Genomic DNA, 19,835 nt, shown 5'->3' on the forward strand with positions numbered 1-19,835 from the left:
TCTCAACCTCACGGACACAAACACACAGCAATGGCTTCGGAGACACAGAGCAAAGGTACTCCCAGAAAGGCTGCGGGGTGTGCTCCACCAACAGGGTGGTGTACGTGTGCCTGCAGCAGTGTCCTCCTTCTGCTGCACGGGGGACCCCTCTCATCGCACAGTCAGTAACTGTGATTTATGACAGTTTCCAATCCAGAGGAAGAGATGTTTTGCTACCCTCTGCACGTTCACAGTCATGGGACTGTGACGGTGTTGTGCAGCAGGGTAGCTTTGTGAAGCCTGGATATCCTTTGTGCACAAGAGATGCCAAATAAAAGTAAGTAGGCACTGACATTTCCTATCCTGCACTGCCTTATATGAAGCATGACCTTTACCTGCTTCTGCAAGCTGGCTCTCACCAAGCTCAGCAGCATGTCACCCTCAGTTTCTGAGGTCCATCTGGCACTGAAATCAAGGGCAACCTCCCCCTTGCTGGTGTCCAAGCCTATCGAGCTCCCCTTGCTGCAACGGGCAACCCTTGCTTTTGCTGCCCCTATCCCTCAAAGTGCTGAACACTGAATGTTTCACACAGCTACTGGTATCCCTCAAACCAACCTCCCACCTTAAAAACATATGTGTAGGATGCTAGAGTCTGGTTTTGACCTTTAGAAAACACATTTATTTTCCACTGAGGCTTTGTTTTGGGATGTATTTCCAAGCCGTGCATCCCCGCAAGAACTGTGAAGCAAAAGTAAATCAGCCAATGTCAATGGAGCAAAAAAATACTGAAGTAAAGCAGGTATTTGCACTGATATATTTATCATGAAAATGGGTATTAGTTGGGTGGTTCTTGGCCAAACCAAGCCAGCTGTTCTGAGGATTCAGAGAGATGCAGGCAGGTGTCAAGTGGCAGAGCAGAGTGAAAGGACGGTGCAGGCACAGATGGGACACAGCAGTGGGAGATGGAGCCAGCATGTTGCTGGGTGAGCATGCTGCATCCCCTGCCTGGACCTGGCTCCGCTGCCTGCAGAAGCCCTCTCCTCTCCTGAGGAATACAGACAATGTTTATTTTCAGAGTTGTGAAAAAGAGCCATTCCTGTACAAGTGGCAGGGCAGGGATAAACGCCATCCTTTCCCCCGGGAGCCGTGACCAGGTGGGTGCATTCAGGGAGTGAGTCCGGGCTGGAAGCGGCCGGCGGAGCCATCCCGTGTGCGCTCCTCACGGAGCCCCGCTGGGCACCGTGAGGGGCGCCGAGGCTGCGCGCGAAGAGAGCCGGACCCGGGAGACGGCGGAGCGCCGTGCCGTGCCGTGCCGTGCCGTGCCGGACAGGACAGGGCCGCAGGGTCCGCTGCCGGCAGGTGACCGAGCCGTGCGGAGCCGGTGCGGGCTGCACGGAACGCGGCCCCACCGGCGGCGGGTGGCTGTCCCGAGATCCGCCGCCTCTCCGCGTCGCGTCGCCGGCCCCGCCGTGCGGGGGCGTCCCCGGCCCGCTGCGGTTCTCACATAAATCAGGACCGAACTCCTGGGAAAGGGCCATCCTTCACCGGGCGCTGCTGACAGAGAACGAGAACCAGACGGGCCCTGAGATAAACCACGGCGCGCAGCGTTTACACAAGGGCAGGCTCTGTGTAAATAGAGCCGGGCGTGGGGGGCAGCTCCCGGCGGCGCGGATCCGCTCCGGCTACGGGCCCAGCCCGCGGGCCGCCGGGCTCCTGGGGCGGCGGGCAGGTGGGTGCCGCCCGCCCAGCGCCCCCCGCCGCCGTGCCCCGCTGGCTCCCCGAGCACGGGGGCTGGAGACAGGGCCGGATTAGCGTGTTTGTTTGTTTACTGCCATTAGCGCGGGGCCGGCTCCAGCACTCCGCATCCGCAAGACTAATGGAGCAATTAGCAGCCCTGGTGCTGATAGCATCGCCCCGAGCGAGACCCCCGGCCGCGGCCGCTGCTACCGGGCTGCCCGCGGCCGTGGCCCTCGGGCGGGAGCGGGCTGCTCGCTCCCTCGCCCGCCCGCCGCGGTGTGCGCGGCCGCAGCGGGGCTGCTGCTCGCTCCCCGGGCCCGGGGGGAGGCTCTTGGCTCTCTTGGCTCCGCTGCAGCATCCGCACGGCGAGCTTCATCCATTACAATAATCCCCTGTCTAAACAGAGCGCAGGAGCGGCCGGGACAACAAGGCCCTGCTGTAAACAGAGCTCAGGGGACGCCGCTAATGATATAAATAAAATAACCATTAATAGCCCGCTGACCCCAGCCCAGCCGGCTTGGGAAAGCCCTGCAGCCGCAACCCGGGCTGAGACCCGCCGGCAGGTACCAGGGCTGCCCCCCTCCTTCCTGTACCTTCGCACCGCTCGCCCCGGTCCGGTCGTGCTCCTCGGTGCCAGCCGCCTCGGTACGGGCACGGCCGGGCCCGACCATCTCCCCGCTTCCCCGGCTTTCCCAGCCGGGAACGCACCACCGATCCACCTCCACTAAAGAGGGCACGCTGGCATGGGGGGAAAGCGCGGGCTCAGTTACCGCACCGGGAGACTAGCGGAGGGTGAGGCGGCCCAGAGAAGGCCCGGCCGCGGCTTGCTCCCTCCGTCGGGCGTGGGTTCCTCGAGCAGTCCGTGTGGCCGGCAGTAGCACAAATGAGTGGGTCTCAGCCGGGAAACTACTCGTACCAGCGGGCAGAAGTCCCGTTGCGCCCTTTTCGGCCCGACCCACGTTACCCAGCGCCCGCAGGCCGCGCCCGGCGATCGGCCCGTCCGGGATCGCTGAGCGCGATGGCGCCAAACGAGCCAGACCATGCCCGGGTGCGGCCGCGGCCCTCGGCACGGCGGCTGCTGCTCCTGCAGACGGACGGGCAGGCGAACATCGGTGGTGGCCCAGCAGTTCTGATGGCCGCCACCACCGAGGGCACCGGCCCTTGAGGCTGTTCTCCCCGCCGGGAAGCTCGGCTGCAGTGGAGCTCCCGGGGAGCGCGGCGCTGTGCAGAGCCCGGCCGCTCGCCGCGCTGCCACCGGGCCCCGCGCCTTCACCTTCCCGGGCCCGGAGCCCCGAGGCGGGCGGGAGTGGCCCGGGACGGTGGCGGATGTGTAACACGGATAAGCAGATAATTGTTACTAATTATTTTCGGGGTCCCGGCAGCGACGCAGTGCCGAGCTTCTCTGCGCACCGGCGGCACGGGGCAGTCGGGCCCCGGTCAGGCCTGCTTACTGCGGCCGCCCTTCCCCGTCCACCGTCCGGACCGCAGGAAGGCGTCTCCCACAGGGAGCGGCGAGAAGAGACCGAATCGTCGTATTTATATAGCGAGGGGTTTGAAGCTGCTTGGTAGCAGTGGTCCGGTGCGCCGGGGGAAGGGGAACCGGCCCTGCCGCGGCACCGACAGCACATGAGCTGCGGCGAAGTGCGCGGGACTCGGGCTCCTGCCCTGGGCTGCGCCCCCAGTAAATACGTCTCTGGGACGAGAAGAAAGACGAAGATACGAGGGCACCGAGAGAGCCGCTAAACGGTGGAGCCGCCGGACGTTAACAACGCGAGAGAAACTCCCGGGAAGGCCCCGCGAAGCCCCGGCGCCGGGACACTCACCTGCCCGGCGTACTCGCCCGGCTCCGGTGGCCTCCCCTCGTCGCCGATCCAAGCCCTGCGGGGCAGCAGGATTTTAATCACAACGAAAAATCTCACCAAAGACCCCCTGTCCCTCCCTCGGTTCGCCCGCTCCCCGCGCCGCGGCAGCCCGGAGCCCGTGCAAAAGTCCGGGAGCCGCGGGGAGCGCCGAGGGGCCGCGGCACCCCCGCATCACCGCGGGGCTCGGCCGGCGCCCGGCGAAGTCCAGTGCCCGGGGACTTCTCAGTGCGGAAGAGCTCGGCAGGCTCATTCCGTGCGTCACCCGCCGGCACGGCAGCGAGGTGGCTCCGCGGAGCCGCTGGCTGCCCGTTGCCGGCGGGAGAAACGAAAGAAAACGAAACGAAACGAAAGAAAACGAAAAACAACGAAAGGAAACACCGACGATCGCGGTATCGCGCTCCCCACCTAGCCCCGCGTTACCACGGTCCCGGGCTGCCCACCCGGCCCGGCCCGGTCCGCCCCGACTGGGCCTGGCGCTCGCAGGCTGCGGGGCCCGATCCGGCGGGGCGAGGCGTGCTTTCCCCGGTGCGAACGAGTGTCGCACCGGCTGCGGCGAGCTGGGCCGGCCTGCAGATTGGCCGATCGCGGGGGTATTTGCGGGCACACCGGCGTAGGGACCGGAGGTGCAGGGGGATGCGGAGTGGGTCGGCTACGTGTACGCTGCATGGCTAGGGCCCGTCCGGGACGGCGGGGTCGCCGTCGGCTACGAGAGCGGTGCGGGGTGGCGGAGGCGAACCTCCCCTCCCCTCCGCTACGCGTCCTGGGCCGCGGGAGGCACTTGCGGGGCCGTGCTGGTGGGGCGGGGAGGCCGGGCCGGCGGGGCCGCACATGTCAGCCCCTACCGGGGCCGATCCGAGCTGTGTGCGGGTAGGGGCCAACGGGGCGCGCCCGGGCGGGGGTCCCTACCTACCTACACGTGCTTAGCACTGGGGGGCGCGGCGGCGGCTGCCGCGGCTCTCTGCGGGGCCCCGACCCCGGCGCACCGTCCCCGCGCCCGCCGGGCGGGTGCCGGGACGGCGGGGCGCTCTGCGGGGAAGCAGCCTCCCCGAGTGCAGCCTTAATACATTGCTATTTCTGGCCGGGCGGCCGGAGCCGGGCAGGGGGCCGGCTTTGCCTCCCCCTCTCTCCAATGGCGAGGCCGCCCCCGGCCCCTCCTTGCCGTGACGTGCCGGCCCGGGGCAGAGGAGGCTCCCGAGCCTTTGGCTGTCCCTGCAGAAGCTGTAACAAAACGCAGACCCCCAGCGCCGAGCTAATGGAGGCAACTTAGACAGAAGCAGGCGCGGCCCCTCGTCTCTCGGCGCTGCCTGCTTCCCCAGCACCGGGCGCGGCGCTCCCCGCCGAGCAGCCGCCCGAGCGCCGCCGGGCCCGCGGGACTGCCTGGCCGCTTGCGCTGCCCCGATGATGTTACCGAGCCCCGTCACCTCCACACCCTTCTCTGTCAAAGACATCCTCAACCTGGAGCAGCAGCAGGACCCGCACTATGGGGCCCAGCTCCCGCACCACCTGGAGCACCACTTCCACCCCGCTGCCTGCCTGCTGGCGGCCGCCGACGGCGCCCGCTTCTCCGACGGCGAGGAGGAAGAGGAGGAGGAAAAGCTCTCGTACCTGAGCCCCATGGCAGCGCCCGGCAGCCAGGCGGACGCGCGGATCTCTGCCGACAACTACGTTCACGCCGTGCTGCGTAGCTCCTGCGAAGCTCCCGGCCCGGGAGAAGAGCTGGACCCGGCGGTCCGAGACCCAAGTGAGTATCGGCTCCGCCGCCTTCCCCGCACTGCACTGCCCCGCCGGTACGGGCCAGGCGCTGGCTTCCCGCGGTGCGTTCCCAGCCCTCGGGCATCGCCCCGCGAAGTCCAGGTCCCGGCGCTGTAGCCCGCCCCACGTCCCTTGGCCATGCCGAGCTGGGACAGGCACGTCGCGGGGCTGCCACCGCCCTCCTCCGCGCCTCGCTCGCCTCCTCCCTGGGTAGTGCCTCCGCATGGCCCCAGTCCGGAGGTGCCGGATCAGGCCCGGGCTCTGCAATTGCTGTAGCGAAGGGGGAAGAACGGGTCGGGTTAGGCCCAATCCGCACCCGCTGCGGCGGGGCCCGGTGGCGGAGCAGGTGCCCGGCGCTGTGCGCGACGCGGCCCGGAGCTCTCCTCGCGGTGCCGCAGCGGTAACGCCGCAGCCGGCCTGGAGGTGCGGAAACGTGCCCGGCCCCGCCGCCCGAATCGGGCCCTCTCAAACACAGGTGGTGCCGGAGACGGCCGGTCCCAGCGCTCCCTCCCCTCCCGCACCGCGGAGCCCCGACGGGCGCGTAGCGGCGCGGGGTCGGCCGGGCGCGGAGCTCTCGTCCGCCGGTGGGGCCCGTGGGGAGCAGCGAGCGCCCGGTGTCGGCGAGGCGCACCCATGACCTGTGCTCCCCCATACAGAGAGCTGTGTTTTGAAGAAGCCGCTGGACGCAGCGGAGAAGGCGGAGGAGACGGAGAGGCCGAAGCAGCGGAGCCGGAGGAAGCCGCGAGTACTCTTCTCCCAGGCGCAGGTCTTCGAGCTGGAGCGTCGGTTCAAGCAGCAGCGTTACCTGTCGGCGCCCGAGCGGGAGCACCTGGCCAGCAGCCTCAAGCTCACCTCCACGCAGGTGAAGATCTGGTTCCAGAACCGGCGCTACAAGTGCAAGCGGCAGCGGCAGGACAAGTCGCTGGAGCTGGGCGGCCCCGCGGCCCCGCCGCCGCCGCGCAGGGTGGCCGTGCCCGTGCTGGTCCGTGACGGCAAGCCGTGCCTCGGCGGATCGCAGGGCTACAGCTCTGCGTACAACGGGCCCTACTCCTACAATGGCTTCCCCGCCTACGGCTACGGCAACGCTGCCTCCTACAACCCCGGCTACGGCTGCACCTACCCGGCGGGCACCGGCGGCGCGTCCATGCAAGCCGCCTGCAGCCCGGCGGCGGCCGCCAGCCCCTTCGTGAACGTGGGCGGCCTCGGGGGTTTCAGCGGCGGCGGCCAGCCGCTGCACCAGCCGGCGGCGGGGCCTTCCTGCGGCCAGGGCGCACTGCAGGGCATTCGGGCCTGGTAGCCCGCACGCACTGAGGGTCGGGAGCGGACCGACAGGACGGCCCGGCGGCTCCACGGCCCCGTTAGCACCCGCACCGCAGCCCGGCTGCGCGCCACGCGCCCTGGAGCGGAGGCGGAGGCGGCGGCGGGACGGCGCGGCGGGACCCCGGCGCTCCCGCGAGCGTCGGTGCGGAGCCGGCCACGGACGGAGCGGACAAACCAGACTCCTAGCTTTGGAATAATGTGTCACTTTTGGAATAATGTGTGGCAGCGAAGCGCCGCCGCCCCGCGGAGCCGCCGCGACGGCCGGGCGGGCCGGAGCCGATCGCGCCGCGCCAGCGGAGCAGCTTTGCTTGTAAAAAGCCGACGGCGGGGCCCGCTAGTGCCGCGGCCCCTCTATCTACTCTGTATCGGTCACTGCCAGCGCCAGCTCGCCCAGTCAGTCAATAAACCAGGTGCAATACTCGCCGCCCGATCCTCCTTCGTCCAGCGGCCGGTGCCCAGCGGAGGGGCCGGGGCCCGTGCCCGGCGGCGGGGCGGTCGCCGCGTCGTGCCCGCGGGGCAGGGCGGCCCGGCCGGCTTGTGAGCGTGCCAAGGGCGCTGAATGGGGCCGCGTAGCTCAGAGCCGGGCCCATTGTGGCCGACGGGCCGGCGCTGAAAGGAGCCGCCGAGGAAGGTAGCGGGAATAGGCGCTTATTGGATTCGGGAACAAAAGGTGTGGCAGGGAGGCGAGGGACAAAGGGGCCCCGGCGCCGAGATTGACGGGCCGCTTTGCCCCCCACTGAGGCCCAGGCCCAGCGCTTTATGCACGGGGGCTGCAGAAACGTGCTGGGTTTTGTTCCCCATTCTGGGAGCGTAGGGGAAGAGGAGGGGGGTCCGCGGGCCGCTGATTAGGGCCGGCCGGGCCGGGCAGCCTGAATGCCGGGTCATTATTGCTACATGTTCAGCCATTTCGCTCAATTGCAGGGGGAGGGGGCGGCCGAGGCTCCCGAGCCCTACGGGACCGGCCGTGGGGTCGCCTGCCGCTGCCCCGTCCCGGGCCGCCCGGTCCCGCTGTCGCCACCGAGGCGCTGTCGGGGCGGTGGCGGCCGTGCTGCCGCGACCGTGCCTCTGCCGTGCGGGTCCTGCCGAGCCCCGCCGCCGGGGCCGGAGCCGCGCTGGGGCGGCCGGACGCCCGCAGAGCAGCGCGGCAGCACCGGCCGTGTGGGGCACCCCGGGCGGCTCGGGGGACCAAAGGCGCCGGCAGCTCTCCCGTGCCGCGCCCGCACATCTGCCCGGCCGCGACGCTGGCTCTCCGGAGGGGTTTCCAGCGGAGCCTTCTTGGAGCCGGCGCGACGGACGCAGACCAGGGGCTCGCTGTGCCACCCCCCTGACCCAGCGCTGCCCACCGTGTCCTCCCCATGACCTCCCCATATGTGTGGGTTGCGTGACAGTCCCTGTGTCCCGAGCAGAGGACCAGGCTGTGCCCTCGCAGAAGCAGCAGGTAACGACCACTGACGTTACTAACCCCGGGTTTTAGGCTGCACATTCCCACCATTTAAGCTGAACGTGCACCTTCGGGGTGTGCTGTTTGAAAGGAACCGGAGAAATTCCACTGCGGGGACAGAGTGGGCAACCCGCAGGCCCCGGCTCCCAGCCTGGCTCGGCACGGCACCCCGCTGTCCCGCGAGCCGCCCCGAGGCCAGCAGGCTTCACGGGGCCGGCGCTGGGAGAGGATGCGGCACGCCCAGCTGATTGTTTGCTGGATGGCAGTAAGGTGTCGCAGGAGAGGAAGCCCAGGCCCTGCTCTTGGCTTTCAGAGATGAGTGGTTAAGGCCCTGTGGTCTCGTGGGTAGAAACAGGATAGCCAAGAACAAAGGTAATGCGCTTTCTTCACAGCAGCAGTCAGGCTGGAGAGATTTGTCTCTGCCATAGGAAGGAGTTGCATTTTCCTCCATGTTCTGTTGTCTGCAAAAATAGGGGACTCGTGTGAGTTCATACTTCAGCATGCAAGCCAGAGGAACCATAACCACAATAGAAGCTCCTCCAAAATCAGGGTATGTGAGAGGAGTTCCCAGCTTAACACATCCCCTCAAAGTACATGGCAGTTGATGAGAAATCCATCAAAGTACATGGCAGTTGATGAGAAATCTGAGCCTCTGGCTCAAACCAGAGCCCCAGTGTGAGTCATGCTGCCCAGGTCTGTAGTCAGTCTCTAGAGCACGGACAGTTATGTAAAGCAAAAGGACACTCGGGGACTCACAGCTGTGTTGCAAGAGGTGATGCCGGGCAGTACCAGCATGATCCAGCACCAACAGTACCAGCCACAGCAAAGCACTCTCCACTTGTGCCTGGTCACAGCCCTGACCCCTCTCTCCCTCCACAGAGCTGGGACAGCGCCCAGTCGGGGGATTCCAAGAGGCCTGACTGCGGGCTGATGTCGCATGGCACTGGAAGTTTCTAGATGTCCACCATAACAAGCCCCATTCCTGGGACAGATCCCAGCTGTCTCACCAGCTCAGACTGGAGGAAGGGCAAGGGGTTAGTGGGAGGAACCCCTCCGCAGAGCCTCGCCCTAAGCTCCTGAGCTGATGGGGAGGACAAAACAGCGCAAAGAGACGGCCGTACTGGAGGGCCCAGAGCAGGGTGGCGGAAGTGGAATGCTCCAAAGAGGAGGAACAGCCGGCAGAGGCCAGTGGGAGGGAGATGGTGGGAGATTGCAGATTGGACCGGCTGCCCAGGGAGGGGAGACACAATGGAGGGAAGTTGCTGCGTGGCTGTGCTGGAGGCAGCACCCGCCCATGATGCACCCTGTCCCCTGCACGCCAGGTTGAAGCGGGGTGCCTCCAGCAGGGTGAGAGGCACAGGGAGGTTTCTGATGGGAATTCCTTCGGCATGGTCCCGCTGTGGTGGTGCCAGAGCCAGAGGGACATCAGGGTGGGAGGGATGAGGATGGCCATGGACAAGGGGCAGAGAGCCCTGTGTTTCTTCCTGGTTGATTGAGGGACTTACTGCTATTTGGGAATCAAGCTGTGAAGGCGCTGATTGATTTCAAACAGGAATGAGATTCTCTAAGTGCACTGATTTAAAGGAAAGGAGGGACTTTTGGGGCAGCTAGGTTTTAACCCCCAGGCTGTCTGTGTGCAGGCTCCAGCTGTGTTTTTTATTCAAGTTTCCTTTTCAAGGAGGAGCCCATGAGCATAACTTGTCTCATCCAGTGGCTCCTAGGGAGGCTCCATCCAAAGCCCAGTTTTTGCTGGTTTTCTGTGGGCTTTCCATGCTCAGGATCACACAGAAGCAGTACTGTTCCTTCGGCAGCACCACAGATATGCTCTGGTTTCCTCTCCTTCCTGACATCTTTTTTCCTTTCCTCTCTCCCTCCCTACTGCTGAGGTCATCTCTCCTCCTCTTATCCTTCATCCTTCTGTCTCCATCACCCACCTGCGGCCATCAGCAAGGAGCTCACTTGGGTGCAGAGTGAGATGCCTGCTCCCCGTGAGGCTGGTCAGGCTGCTTGTGGATCTGGGCAGGCATCACTGAGTCCTGGTCCCATCTACTCCAGCCTGGTCAGAGCCACCTCCTGCTGCCTGGGTTGGGAGCCTGGGGACACAGCTGTTTGCTAGTGTGGTGCCCAGCTCTTGCTCCTCTATTTGAGTGTCAGCTCCTGCTCTGCAGAGCTTCCCTCTGCAGCCACCCCAGCCCTTGAGCTGGGAGCTGCTGAGGCTGCTTGGCCACTGGGGCTCTGTGGAGCCGTTGGGTGTTGGAGAGGCTGGAAGCTCCTCGTGGCAATGGCAATATGGGGTTGTCACATAAGAACTCTCCAGTGCCAAGAAAACTTTTAACAGCCATGGATCAGGTAATTGGAGTATTGGTAGTTGTGCCATGGAACCTCCAGCAAGGCTTTCTCCCACTGCAGCACGAGGGGCAGGGGCCTGTCTCCCTTACGTGGATGAGTCACTGCATCACGAGATGACTACACCTGGCTGAGCAGGGTGACGGGACTTGCATGTTTCAGCTGTTTCTTCCTCCTGCAGTGGTGAGATCAGGCACAGTGCTGCCACTAGGGATCCAGGTGATCCACGAAGGATTCACTCTGATTCAACCCAGGATCCAGGTGACATGTCCACAGAGTGGGACTGAATCTTTGTCCCCTTCAGAACAGAGTGCTGCTGGAGGTCAAAGCTGCTCCTGTGTCCTGCCAGAGCCCTTCCCGGTGACTTCATGCCACTATCTCCCGCCTAGACAATAAATAAAACCCACAGACACTTCCCTGGGGACGACCCTTGTCCGCGCCCCAGGCTGCTGCGGACGGGCGGTCCCGGGGTGCTGCCCGGGATGCTCAGGTCCCCCCGGACTGCCAGCAAGGACAGGGACACTTGCTCCCGGGGCCTGTCCCCAAGCGAGATACGCCACCGCCATCTATCGGCCAGCGCCCGGGGACAGGGAGTGACGGACACCCTTCTGTGGCCGTCATCCCGCGCCGCCGAGGTTCTGCAGCTGGGCTCGGCTCGCTTTGCGGGTGCCCGAGTGGCCCTGCAAGGCTTGGAGAGCTGCGGAGCATCGGGGCAGGGTGGGGTGTCCCCGCTAGGAGGGGCGGCGGGACAGGGCGGACGTCGGGAAGGCTGGGCTGGTTCGGTGGGCTCTGGGCAGGCGGTGTCTCCCCTCGGCACAGCCCTGCGGGAGCGCTGTGCGCCGGGCAGCACGGCCGGGGCTCTGCGCGCAGCAAGGGCGCGCACCCACCCGTGCCCTGCCGCCAGGGGAGGGCTGGGGACAAGGCCAGTGTCCCTTCCCAGCCTCTAGCCACCGTGCAGGTCCCTCGCTAGTGAGCAGTGCTTTGCTGTGTTCTATAGGTGAGCACGAGCACCCAGTCTCTGTGAGAGACCCAGCAGATTTTCAGCTCTGGGTTTTTTTGGGTTTTTTTTGCCCCAAAATGATGCAATTTACCTAATTCCAGGAGCCCCCTAAGACTCCTGATGCCCTGACACTGCCTGCAGCTTCCAGCTAAGGGGATCCCTCCCTGCAAGTTTTTGCCCAAGGACACGGGATGGCTGCTGATGCCGAGCGCCTGGTGCCTGTCGCAGCTGCATCCTCACCAGAGGGAGCTGTGTCCCACATTGAGGCCCAGCCCAATTTTGGCCCAGTTCCCCACCTTTTTTATAGCCCTTGGCAATGCTCCAGGTGACATACTGCTCAGGTCTAACGCACATCCAAAGGTGCTTGGATTTCCATTTCTCCTGGCACCCACCCAGCCGTGCCAGGCACGCTCAGTGCCTGCCAGGAGTCTCCTACGTCAGTCCCAAAGCTGTACTGCGCTGGGGGGCATTGCAGGCTTCCTCTGGGGCTGACATGTTGGGCTGGGAGGATTAGGGCTGAAGCCTCCACCAATCCCCTGGAACAGCCATTGCTTCAGCTGCTTTTGAGGATGATCCCAGACCAAGCTCTAGTGTCACAGCGTGGCTGATCTGACTTCACCCATGCGAGCACGCTTGCAGGAGTGACTCCTGCTGCCACCCCTGGGCCACTCCCATCCAGCCCAGGAGCAGTTCCTTCCCCACTTCTGTCACCTCCCCAGTGCAACAGGGGAGGCCATCTGCCCACACCCCAGTTCCAGCCAGGATGCCACTTTGCTGTCCCTTGTTGGGGGAATTTGACACAGAAGCCTGCACTAAGTATGGGTGTTCACCCAGTGTCTCCCCATCAGAGCAAACATGCCCAGAGCTGTCCCAGCCCAGCCTAGGGGATTGCTTCTTCTAGTTCTCTATTCACAAGAAATCAGCCTCAGTTTTACCTTTCAGGGTATATTCCCTGCCTAGAAAGGGAAATAGCCTTTCAGGCTATTCCCTGCACTGCCATGCTTGGACAGAGCAGGCAGGCTGGCGTCAGCCCAGCCCGGAGATGCCTCTGCCAGGCAGCGATGTGGGTCAGGAGGGGCTTTCCCAGGCCCACCAGAGGCAATGTCTGCTCTGTGTCCAGGAGCCCCAGTGCTTGTGTTTAGCCCTGCTGGAAGGCCAGGAGGTCATGAGAACTCGTACAACTTTATTGGGGTCTGACAGAGCCCTGAGGAATCCCAGAGCCAGGGTGGGTTGGGGCTGGAGGGAGGCTGGGAGCCCATGTCTGTGCTCCCCATGGGCTCCAGCCACCTCCTCCCACCCAGCAGGGCCGCCAGGCACCCACTGCAGAGGGGCTGTGGGGCAGGAAACCTCAGGGCAGCCCAGGGTGCTGGCAGAGCACAGGGATGTGGTTTCCAGGGCAGTGCTCTTGCCCCCCTTGCCTGCCCCCAAGCTGGGCTGGCAAACCCTCTGAGCACTGGACCCCAGTGCCCTGTGTGGGGTCATGAAGGCAGGAGCAGCTCAGGAGCCCACTGGCCCCAGCTGAAGGTACAGGACAGACACTGGAGAGATCTTCCCCCCTTCCTTCTGAGTAAGATGAGCCCTCAGCCCCCAGCTTCCCTCACGCCAGCTCTGCCCTTAACCTGCAGGAGTGCAGCCATCTCCAGTTACCCCAGGAAGGCAGCTGGGGGCTCCTGAGCTGCTCCTGGCACAGCAAGCTCAGGCTGCCTGAAATAGTTTGGGCTTGTGCCACAGCACAGCTGCGCAGCCCCGGACCTGTCACCTGGAGCGGGGCCAGGCCAGTGGTGCTCCCCAGCTCTGCCTGGTCAGGGGCTGCGGGGCTCTCCCGACCCAGAACACACCAGGACAGGGCTCAAGGGGCAGCTGGACACTGGAAGGCAAGGAAGCAAATCCCTGCCTGTGCTGGATGTGGCTGGGGATCCTACAGGGATGTGAAACGAAAAGGGATTGTCTCCAAAACTCTGCTGGGCTCAGCATTGCTTCCTTGCTGGAAAGCCAAAAATAGTCTCTTTACTCAGAAGAGGCTGTAGGAGGAGAGATCTCACTCGAGGCACAGCCAAATACCTAGGAGGCCATGGGACAGACCCAGAGCAGCGTGGCTACACTGAGAGGCATTATCAGACCTTGGAAAGGCAGCGGCCAGAGCTGAACCAGCCAATAACTCCATTGCCTCCAGGCACCTCATCATGCCAAAGGTGCCAGAGGAACCAGTCTGTCTGGCAAGGGAACACCCCCACCCTGGCAGAGCTGGGGAGCAGCAGCAAACTGCCACGGCCAGCCCTTAGCTTGTGTCAGGCATTCAGCTCAGAGATGGCAGCAGGAGGACATTTTTCCTGTCCATTGTGGCCTGGCCCGAGGGATATCTGGGAATCCCCACGGCAGCTTTACTGTCCCTGCAGTGCCAAACCCAGAAGAGGCAGTGCCATTCCCTGCAGGGCTGCTGCTGCCTGCACTGTGGAACACCCAGCTGCTGCTGGGTAGGCTGGCACAGCGCCGGGAGAGCAGAAAGGCTGTGCCCTTGCCAGGGGAGTGCTTTAGGCCAATTGCTCACATAGCAGCATTTCTGGGCTGAGCTGACTTACCATCTCCCTGTTCCTGGGGGTCTCACTTCCTCCCCCAGCACTTCTGTGGGTTGTTATTCCTGGAAAACATCCTAGAGACACTTTCAATCATGCCTTCATCCACTGACATTTATAGAGCTTCTTCCAGCAGCTGATGGACTTAATAGTGTGAATCTTCCCCCAGCCCCAGTCTGTTCATGCCTTTCCCTCCATGGGTTTGTCATTGCCCCAGTGCATGGTGAGGGCTGAAGGCAAAGCTGCAGCTCTGCTGCCAACAGCTTTGAGCTCCTGGGCAGAGACCCATCCTGGCAAAGTTCAGTTGTACCCATCTTCTGGAAACTCCTGCCTAATGCCCTGCCCTCCAACCCAATCCTGCTCTGGTCTCTCCCAGCCATCTCTGCTTCTCCCTCTTGGGTGGAGGAGCTGCAGGGCTGCCAAACCTTGCAATACTCAGACTATTTCTTAAAGTCCCAGCTCCTGAAATAGCGGAAAAACTTCAATTTCCTGACCTCCTGCAGCTTTTGTGTCTTTAAGGAGTTTCTCATCCGTCTGCCTGTGCAGAAAAAGCAGGGACCAGGAGCTTGCAGCCCATGCCAGGAAGCAGAGGATGGGCACAGCACACAACCAGGAGGACCCAGGCTGCAGAGCAGTGGCTGTGACTGCTCTGTGCCAGGGACACTCAGACCTGCCAGGCAGCCATCAAAAATCCCACAGGTGGCCATTCAGCTTCCCTCACCACCTTGAGGAACCCGGGCAAGAGAGATGTGTAAGGGAGAGGTGGATGCAGGGCTGGGCTGGGGCTTGGGCACGGTGTCAAGCACACAGCCCTGCAGTGCAGGGGTCCCTGCCCCCCAGCCACGCTGGAGCCCAAAGCCACTGAGGGCAGCACATCCTCCTTGCTGACCCAGCAGCTTTTCCAGCCACAGGAAAACCCCTCTGTCCTCACCACAGCCCACTCCAGCAGTCTTCTGGGCAGCTCAGGCCAGCAGATCCTCTGGAGCAGCTCTGATCCGACCCAGATACCCACCGGCAGTACATACCACAGCTGTGAATGCATCTCCTCCAGGGAATTATTTTGGGCATGCCTCCGTGGGACACATGCCACACCTGAAAGCACTGTGAGAGTTCAGGCATCACCCATGAGCACTTTGTTCAAGAAACCCAGAGATCTGCTCTGGGCAGGTCAGCACAATGAGGCAATACTTTAGTGTTCAGCTCACTGCTCCATAGTTGGGTGGGACTCTAAAATGAACTGGTATCAAGACAACTAACAAGTTAAAAAAAAAGTTATTCTACTAATTACCACTAGATTGGAAAAGAGATTTAGCACTTTGAGCAACTTTGAGATGCTCATCAAGCATCAAACTAGTCTAATTACTCAAACTTATGGGGCAAAAGCTCTGCCGAGCCCCAAATCTCCTATATGAGGTGCACAAAAACCTACCAGACTCACTCAGCACGAAATTCCTGTGTTGTTCCTGACACACAACCCCTCCTGCCAACATCTCCATTTGGAGCAATTTGGAAGCATCCCGAGGACCCCCAGTCAGACTGAGGGTGTGGGACTACTTTGCCAAGGAACATAAACTTCAGCTTCTCCTCCAGGCTCACAACTCACACCAGCAGCAGGCGATGGACCATGAGCCAGAGGGGATGGGGGCACCCTCATCCCTGCATGCTGCCAGGGCGACTGGGCCAGACAGGCCCCCTTCTCCCACCACCCTGCCCAGACTGCCCTTCCCTCCCCTGCTCTGGCATCCATCAAAAGAGCTCAGCACCAGGCACAGTCAGAAAGGCACAGTGCTGGCAGCTGGGCCATGCTGGAGTAAGAATGGGACATGAGGATAGAGCAGAACTGTTTTTATTGGAGGTGTCAAGAGCAGGAACAAGAACAAACCTACAGGCTCCCTCCTCAAGTGCCATCCTCCCCTCACCCACCACCACCACCACCGGGGCAGTCAGCATCACGTGTGCGTGCTACAAGACAACGGCCAAGACTTACACTTTGCTTCAGCCAAAAGCCAGACAAAGCCCCCAGCATCCCACTGTCACCCCCTCCTCGGTGACTGCGCGCTCAGCTTGGCCCTGCCGGGGGCAGGGCAGGACATTCACCTTCCCCTCTGAGCAGGGCTGAGTTTTGCGTGAGATGTTGTGGTTAAGGGAAGTAGGGAGCACAGCTCCACCAAAGTGCCAGGGCACGTGACCTGGGCTGCAGCTCCCAGCGGGATCTCGGAGGAGCCCAGCAGAGAGCAAGCTGTGCAGCCTCAGCAGAGCTGCAACAGCCACAGGCAAAAAACGGCATCGCTGAACCCCAAAGGGCTTCGCTGCCCCCTCTCTTCAACACAAACCAAACCAAATGGGAGAGGGGTCAGAAGACACACCAGGAGGGGATGTGAGACAGGTCTGGAACAGCGTTTGGCTCTGCATCACTTGCCAGCCCGACGCTCCTCCTGGCGCTTGGTAAGGATGTATTTGAAGAACTCGTACACGGACCAGGCAATCGCCGTCGAGGGCATCTGAAAGATGACTCTGGCCTGGACCCCTCTGAAGTAGGCGGTCACACCGCCCACCTGGTACACCGTCCTGAAGGCATTAGCCATGCCTGTGATGTGTCCGCTGATGTTGGAGCTCAAGGCCAGGGACTCCTGGGTGTTGAGCAGTGTTTTGCAAACGTCCAAAGGCGTAGTGGCGGCAGCAGCGACAGCCCCCGCGCAGGCTCCGGAGACCACGTGGGAGCCCGGGTTGTACTGTCTGTGGGGGTTGAGCTGCTCCTGCAAGAACTCGTAGGTCATGAAGTGAATGGCTTGGAAGGGGATGTTCATGGTGAGCTGGGTGGTGTAGCTGCGGTAGAAAGCTCCGGCCCCTTCGTTGCGCCACACAGCCCGTACACAGTCCATCACGTGCTTGTAAGGCGAGTTGTACATCTGCATCCTCTGCTTCACCACTTGGGACAGGCGGCGGCAGCAGCCAGGACCCAGGCACGGAGGGGAAGAGGAGAGAGAAGGGTAAACGCAAAGCCAGGCTTCCTCCAACTGCTTGGAGTTTGGTGACACTGGCCGAACCACCGGTGCCCACGTGTCTCCAGACAGGACACCAGCTATTTAAATCTGCTGAGGCATCACTGCCACACTCACATCACCACTATGAAGCCACTCACATGCCACAGCCCCAGGGAATATCCTGAGAGGCCACTGCTTACAGTCCAGATCCACCCTTGCTCCCAAGCAACCGATGTTTCCCCATCCACTGCTGCAGAGCTATCACTCAGTCAGAAGAACCCCCTGGCATCCAGTCTCTTATTTCCCAGACAGCTCTCGATCTGGATAAGACTGTCCCTCCCCTGCCACCCCCACTGCAGCCCAGAATAACCACAGCTCATTGCAGAGCCCACTAGCCAGGAACTGTTAGCAGCCACTGACAAAATGCAGCCACTCTGGGCAAGGTTCAGACGCCAAACCCCACTAACACATCCAAGACTGGGACAGGGAAGTCCAGAGCACAGCCTGCCGCTGTTCTACCTCCCCCTATCTCAATGTGACCATAAGGAGCTAAAAATGATGCGATGCTGAACTACTACAGTCATGACAAGAGAAGCTCCATGACAGTGGTCTGGCAGCTGCCTGCTCCTTGGGGTCCCTGTCATGCAGTGGGGAGGCAGGACTTGTGCCCAGATCAGCTGGAGCCTGCACTATCACAAGTCCTGGAGTTTTAAGAGGGAAAAATACCTTCATGACCGGCCTTTCCTCATTGCTTCTCCTTCTCCCCCACTTCCATGGACTTAGTAAAATTACTAACTCCCTATACTTTTTTCATATACATCAGGATCATCGAAAGCAGCACCTTCCAGACATTTCACAAGATCTCCCTTCTCCCAGCTTCTCTAGCATGTTTTTATACCCCACTCTTTTAATTTTCCTACTGAACACAGGCCCACGACTGTACCACCTCTTCCCTAGACCTCAATACAGCAGTGCCCAGGTCCAGACACTTAGAATGACTTTGGCAGTGCCAATCACATCTCTCTTGCCTCCTCTCCTGCTCCAGGTAACAGTCCCCAGCCAAACTCCTGGATGAAAGGCCCATGCCCTCCCAGCTCCTCCTAAACTGTGGTTTGCTGTGCTGTCCATAACAGGCTGCCACCAGGGTCCCTAACTGGAGCCATGGGCCCCCAAAGAACCCCTGAAATCAGGCAAGAACAAGAGCCCTCTTTGTGCCACAGAGGGGACCCAAGAGGCTTGGGCAGACCCTGATTCTCCGCTCCCCGGCAGGCCAGGACCATCATTACCTTCAGCAGGGTTCATGGCTGCATCGTGGAGCAACGTTGCTACACACCCGGCTGCACCTGCAAAACAAGAACTGCCACATGTGAGGGGGGGAAAGGTGAGGGACCCTGGGACTCCACCATAGCCCCAAGTCCCTGGCCAAGGCACAGGAGGAGGCCCCTGAAAATGGTGAGATCTGAAGGCGACCTCCATCTCCCTTCCAAAAGGCAGGCTGGTCCTCAGGGGTTCCCACCCAGAGCGAGATACAGGAGGAGAGGGAGAAGATTGTGACAGGTTGCCATGTCCCATGGGGTGGCCGGGACACATCTGTGCCCACTCCTTGGGGGACAGGCCAATGCCACCAGCCGGCAGGGAGGCCGTAGGATGGTGAGCATCCCCATGTCCCACGGAGAAGCCGCTGGCACTCTGCTGCATGCCTGCCAAGGGCGGAACATGCCCTGCTCTCCCCTCAGCCCCATGCTCCCCCCCACTGTGGCGAGTCCTTGAGACGAGTAATGGGCACCATGGCGAGACAGGCTCCGAAACCACGTGGCACTCCTGGGGCGAGCTCTGGCACTGCCAACCCCCGGGGCCACGGCCAGTCCCAGCCTGTCTGCAGGCAGCTCCTGTCCACCAGCATCCTTCCGAGCCAGGGCCACTAACCTGCTTCAGGCCAATACCTGGCAGCGGCTCTGGCAGGCGCGGAGCGGCGCTTCCCCGAGCCCGGCACCGTGCGGCTGCTCACGGCTGGAGAGAGCACAGGGCTTTAGGACATCCACGGCACCCCGACCCCGCGGCGGGACCTCCCTACCGCCAACCTGCCGCTCCCACCCCGCTCCCACCCGGGCGTGGCGGGGCCGGTACCGTTGGCCACATGGCTATTGCCCCCTGCGTGGATAACGTCGCTCAGCGTCTTTTTTAACTTTTCGTAGCAGGCGAAGTAGAGGGCGTGCGCCGGGCCGGCGCCGGTGGCCGTGATGTTCAGGCCCCGCATGGGCCGCCAGACGCCCTCGGTGCGGGCGATGCGCCACAGGGCCTCCAGCACGTTCCGGTAGCGAGCGGCGGGCTCCGGCTGCAGGCTCTGCATCCGCGTCTGCAAAACAGGGCGGGCCCGGCCGTGCGGCTCGTCAGACCGTGCCCGGGGCTCCCGGTGCGGCGCCCCGTGCCCCCCTCCCCGCGCCCGCGCGCCGCCGGCACCTTGACGCAGTCGATGGGGTACATCACGCAGTGCTCCATGACGCCGGCCACGGCGCCCGCCAGCATGTGCGTGGACACGGCGGCGCCCTGGGGCAGCGCCTCGTAGTCGGGGGCGGGCGGAGAGCGCGGCTCAGGGCCCCCCGGGCCGGGACCGAGACCCGGCGCCACCTCCGTCTCCGCGCCGCCCCGCCGCGCCCAGCCCGCGCCGCCGCCGCCCATCAGCAGCAGCAGGACGCGGCTCGACTCCGCGCCGCCCCGCGCCTGCCGCCGCCGCCGCCCCGGCCCGCGCCCGCCGCGCCCCGCGCTGCCCCGCCCCTCCCTGGCGCCCATTGGCCGCCTCCGTTCGGTGCCCGCCCCTGAAGGGCGACCATTGGCTCAACG

At 63.1% G+C, this 19,835-nt stretch overlaps 3 protein-coding genes across 3 annotated transcripts; 2 read left to right on the plus strand and 1 right to left on the minus strand.

Moving 5' to 3' along the window:
- Positions 1–952: 952 nt before the first annotated feature.
- LOC121350113 (translation initiation factor IF-2-like) lies at positions 953–3,406 on the plus strand. Its single transcript, XM_041461149.1, has 4 exons — positions 953–962; positions 1,310–1,708; positions 2,243–2,361; positions 2,503–3,406. Exons 1-4 carry the CDS (start codon positions 953–955, stop codon positions 3,283–3,285), a joined length of 1,311 nt encoding a protein of 436 aa, XP_041317083.1. The 3' UTR covers positions 3,286–3,406.
- A 444-nt stretch (positions 3,407–3,850) lies between these two features.
- Positions 3,851–6,811, plus strand: NKX2-3 (NK2 homeobox 3). The gene is made up of 2 exons (XM_041461552.1): positions 3,851–5,319; positions 5,987–6,811. The coding sequence occupies exons 1-2, from the start codon at positions 4,977–4,979 to the stop codon at positions 6,625–6,627; spliced, it is 984 nt and encodes a 327-aa protein (XP_041317486.1). The 5' UTR covers positions 3,851–4,976; the 3' UTR covers positions 6,628–6,811.
- Positions 6,812–15,840: 9,029 nt separating this feature from the next.
- Positions 15,841–19,764, minus strand: SLC25A28 (solute carrier family 25 member 28). The gene is made up of 4 exons (XM_041461431.1): positions 19,455–19,764; positions 19,122–19,350; positions 18,281–18,337; positions 15,841–16,939 (listed from the first exon to the last, which is right to left on the minus strand). Exons 1-4 carry the CDS (start codon positions 19,671–19,673, stop codon positions 16,422–16,424), a joined length of 1,023 nt encoding a protein of 340 aa, XP_041317365.1. The 5' UTR covers positions 19,674–19,764; the 3' UTR covers positions 15,841–16,421.
- Between the last annotated feature and the right edge of the window lie 71 nt (positions 19,765–19,835).

Source organism: Pyrgilauda ruficollis, unplaced genomic scaffold, assembly GCF_017590135.1.
Source record: "Pyrgilauda ruficollis isolate IOZ18807 unplaced genomic scaffold, ASM1759013v1 scaffold15, whole genome shotgun sequence".
In the NCBI taxonomy this organism is placed as follows: domain Eukaryota; kingdom Metazoa; phylum Chordata; class Aves; order Passeriformes; family Passeridae; genus Pyrgilauda; species Pyrgilauda ruficollis.

Excerpts from the sequence above, each read along its gene's own strand:
- SLC25A28 (XM_041461431.1), bottom strand. The coding sequence starts at position 19,673 with ATGGGCGGCGGCGGCGCGGGCTGGGCGCGGCGGGGCGGCGCGGAGACG. Across the intron at positions 19,351-19,454 it reads ACCCCATCGACTGCGTCAAG|ACGCGGATGCAGAGCCTGCA; the intron begins GTGCCGGCGGCG and ends CCTGTTTTGCAG. Across the intron at positions 18,338-19,121 it reads CAATAGCCATGTGGCCAACG|GTGCAGCCGGGTGTGTAGCA; the intron begins GTACCGGCCCCG and ends CTTGTTTTGCAG.
- NKX2-3 (XM_041461552.1), top strand. The coding sequence starts at position 4,977 with ATGATGTTACCGAGCCCCGTCACCTCCACACCCTTCTCTGTCAAAGAC. Across the intron at positions 5,320-5,986 it reads CCCGGCGGTCCGAGACCCAA|AGAGCTGTGTTTTGAAGAAG; the intron begins GTGAGTATCGGC and ends TCCCCCATACAG.
- LOC121350113 (XM_041461149.1), top strand. Across the intron at positions 1,709-2,242 it reads GCTCCTGGGGCGGCGGGCAG|CCCTGCAGCCGCAACCCGGG; the intron begins GTGGGTGCCGCC and ends GGCTTGGGAAAG. Across the intron at positions 2,362-2,502 it reads CCTCGGTGCCAGCCGCCTCG|CGGAGGGTGAGGCGGCCCAG; the intron begins GTACGGGCACGG and ends CCGGGAGACTAG.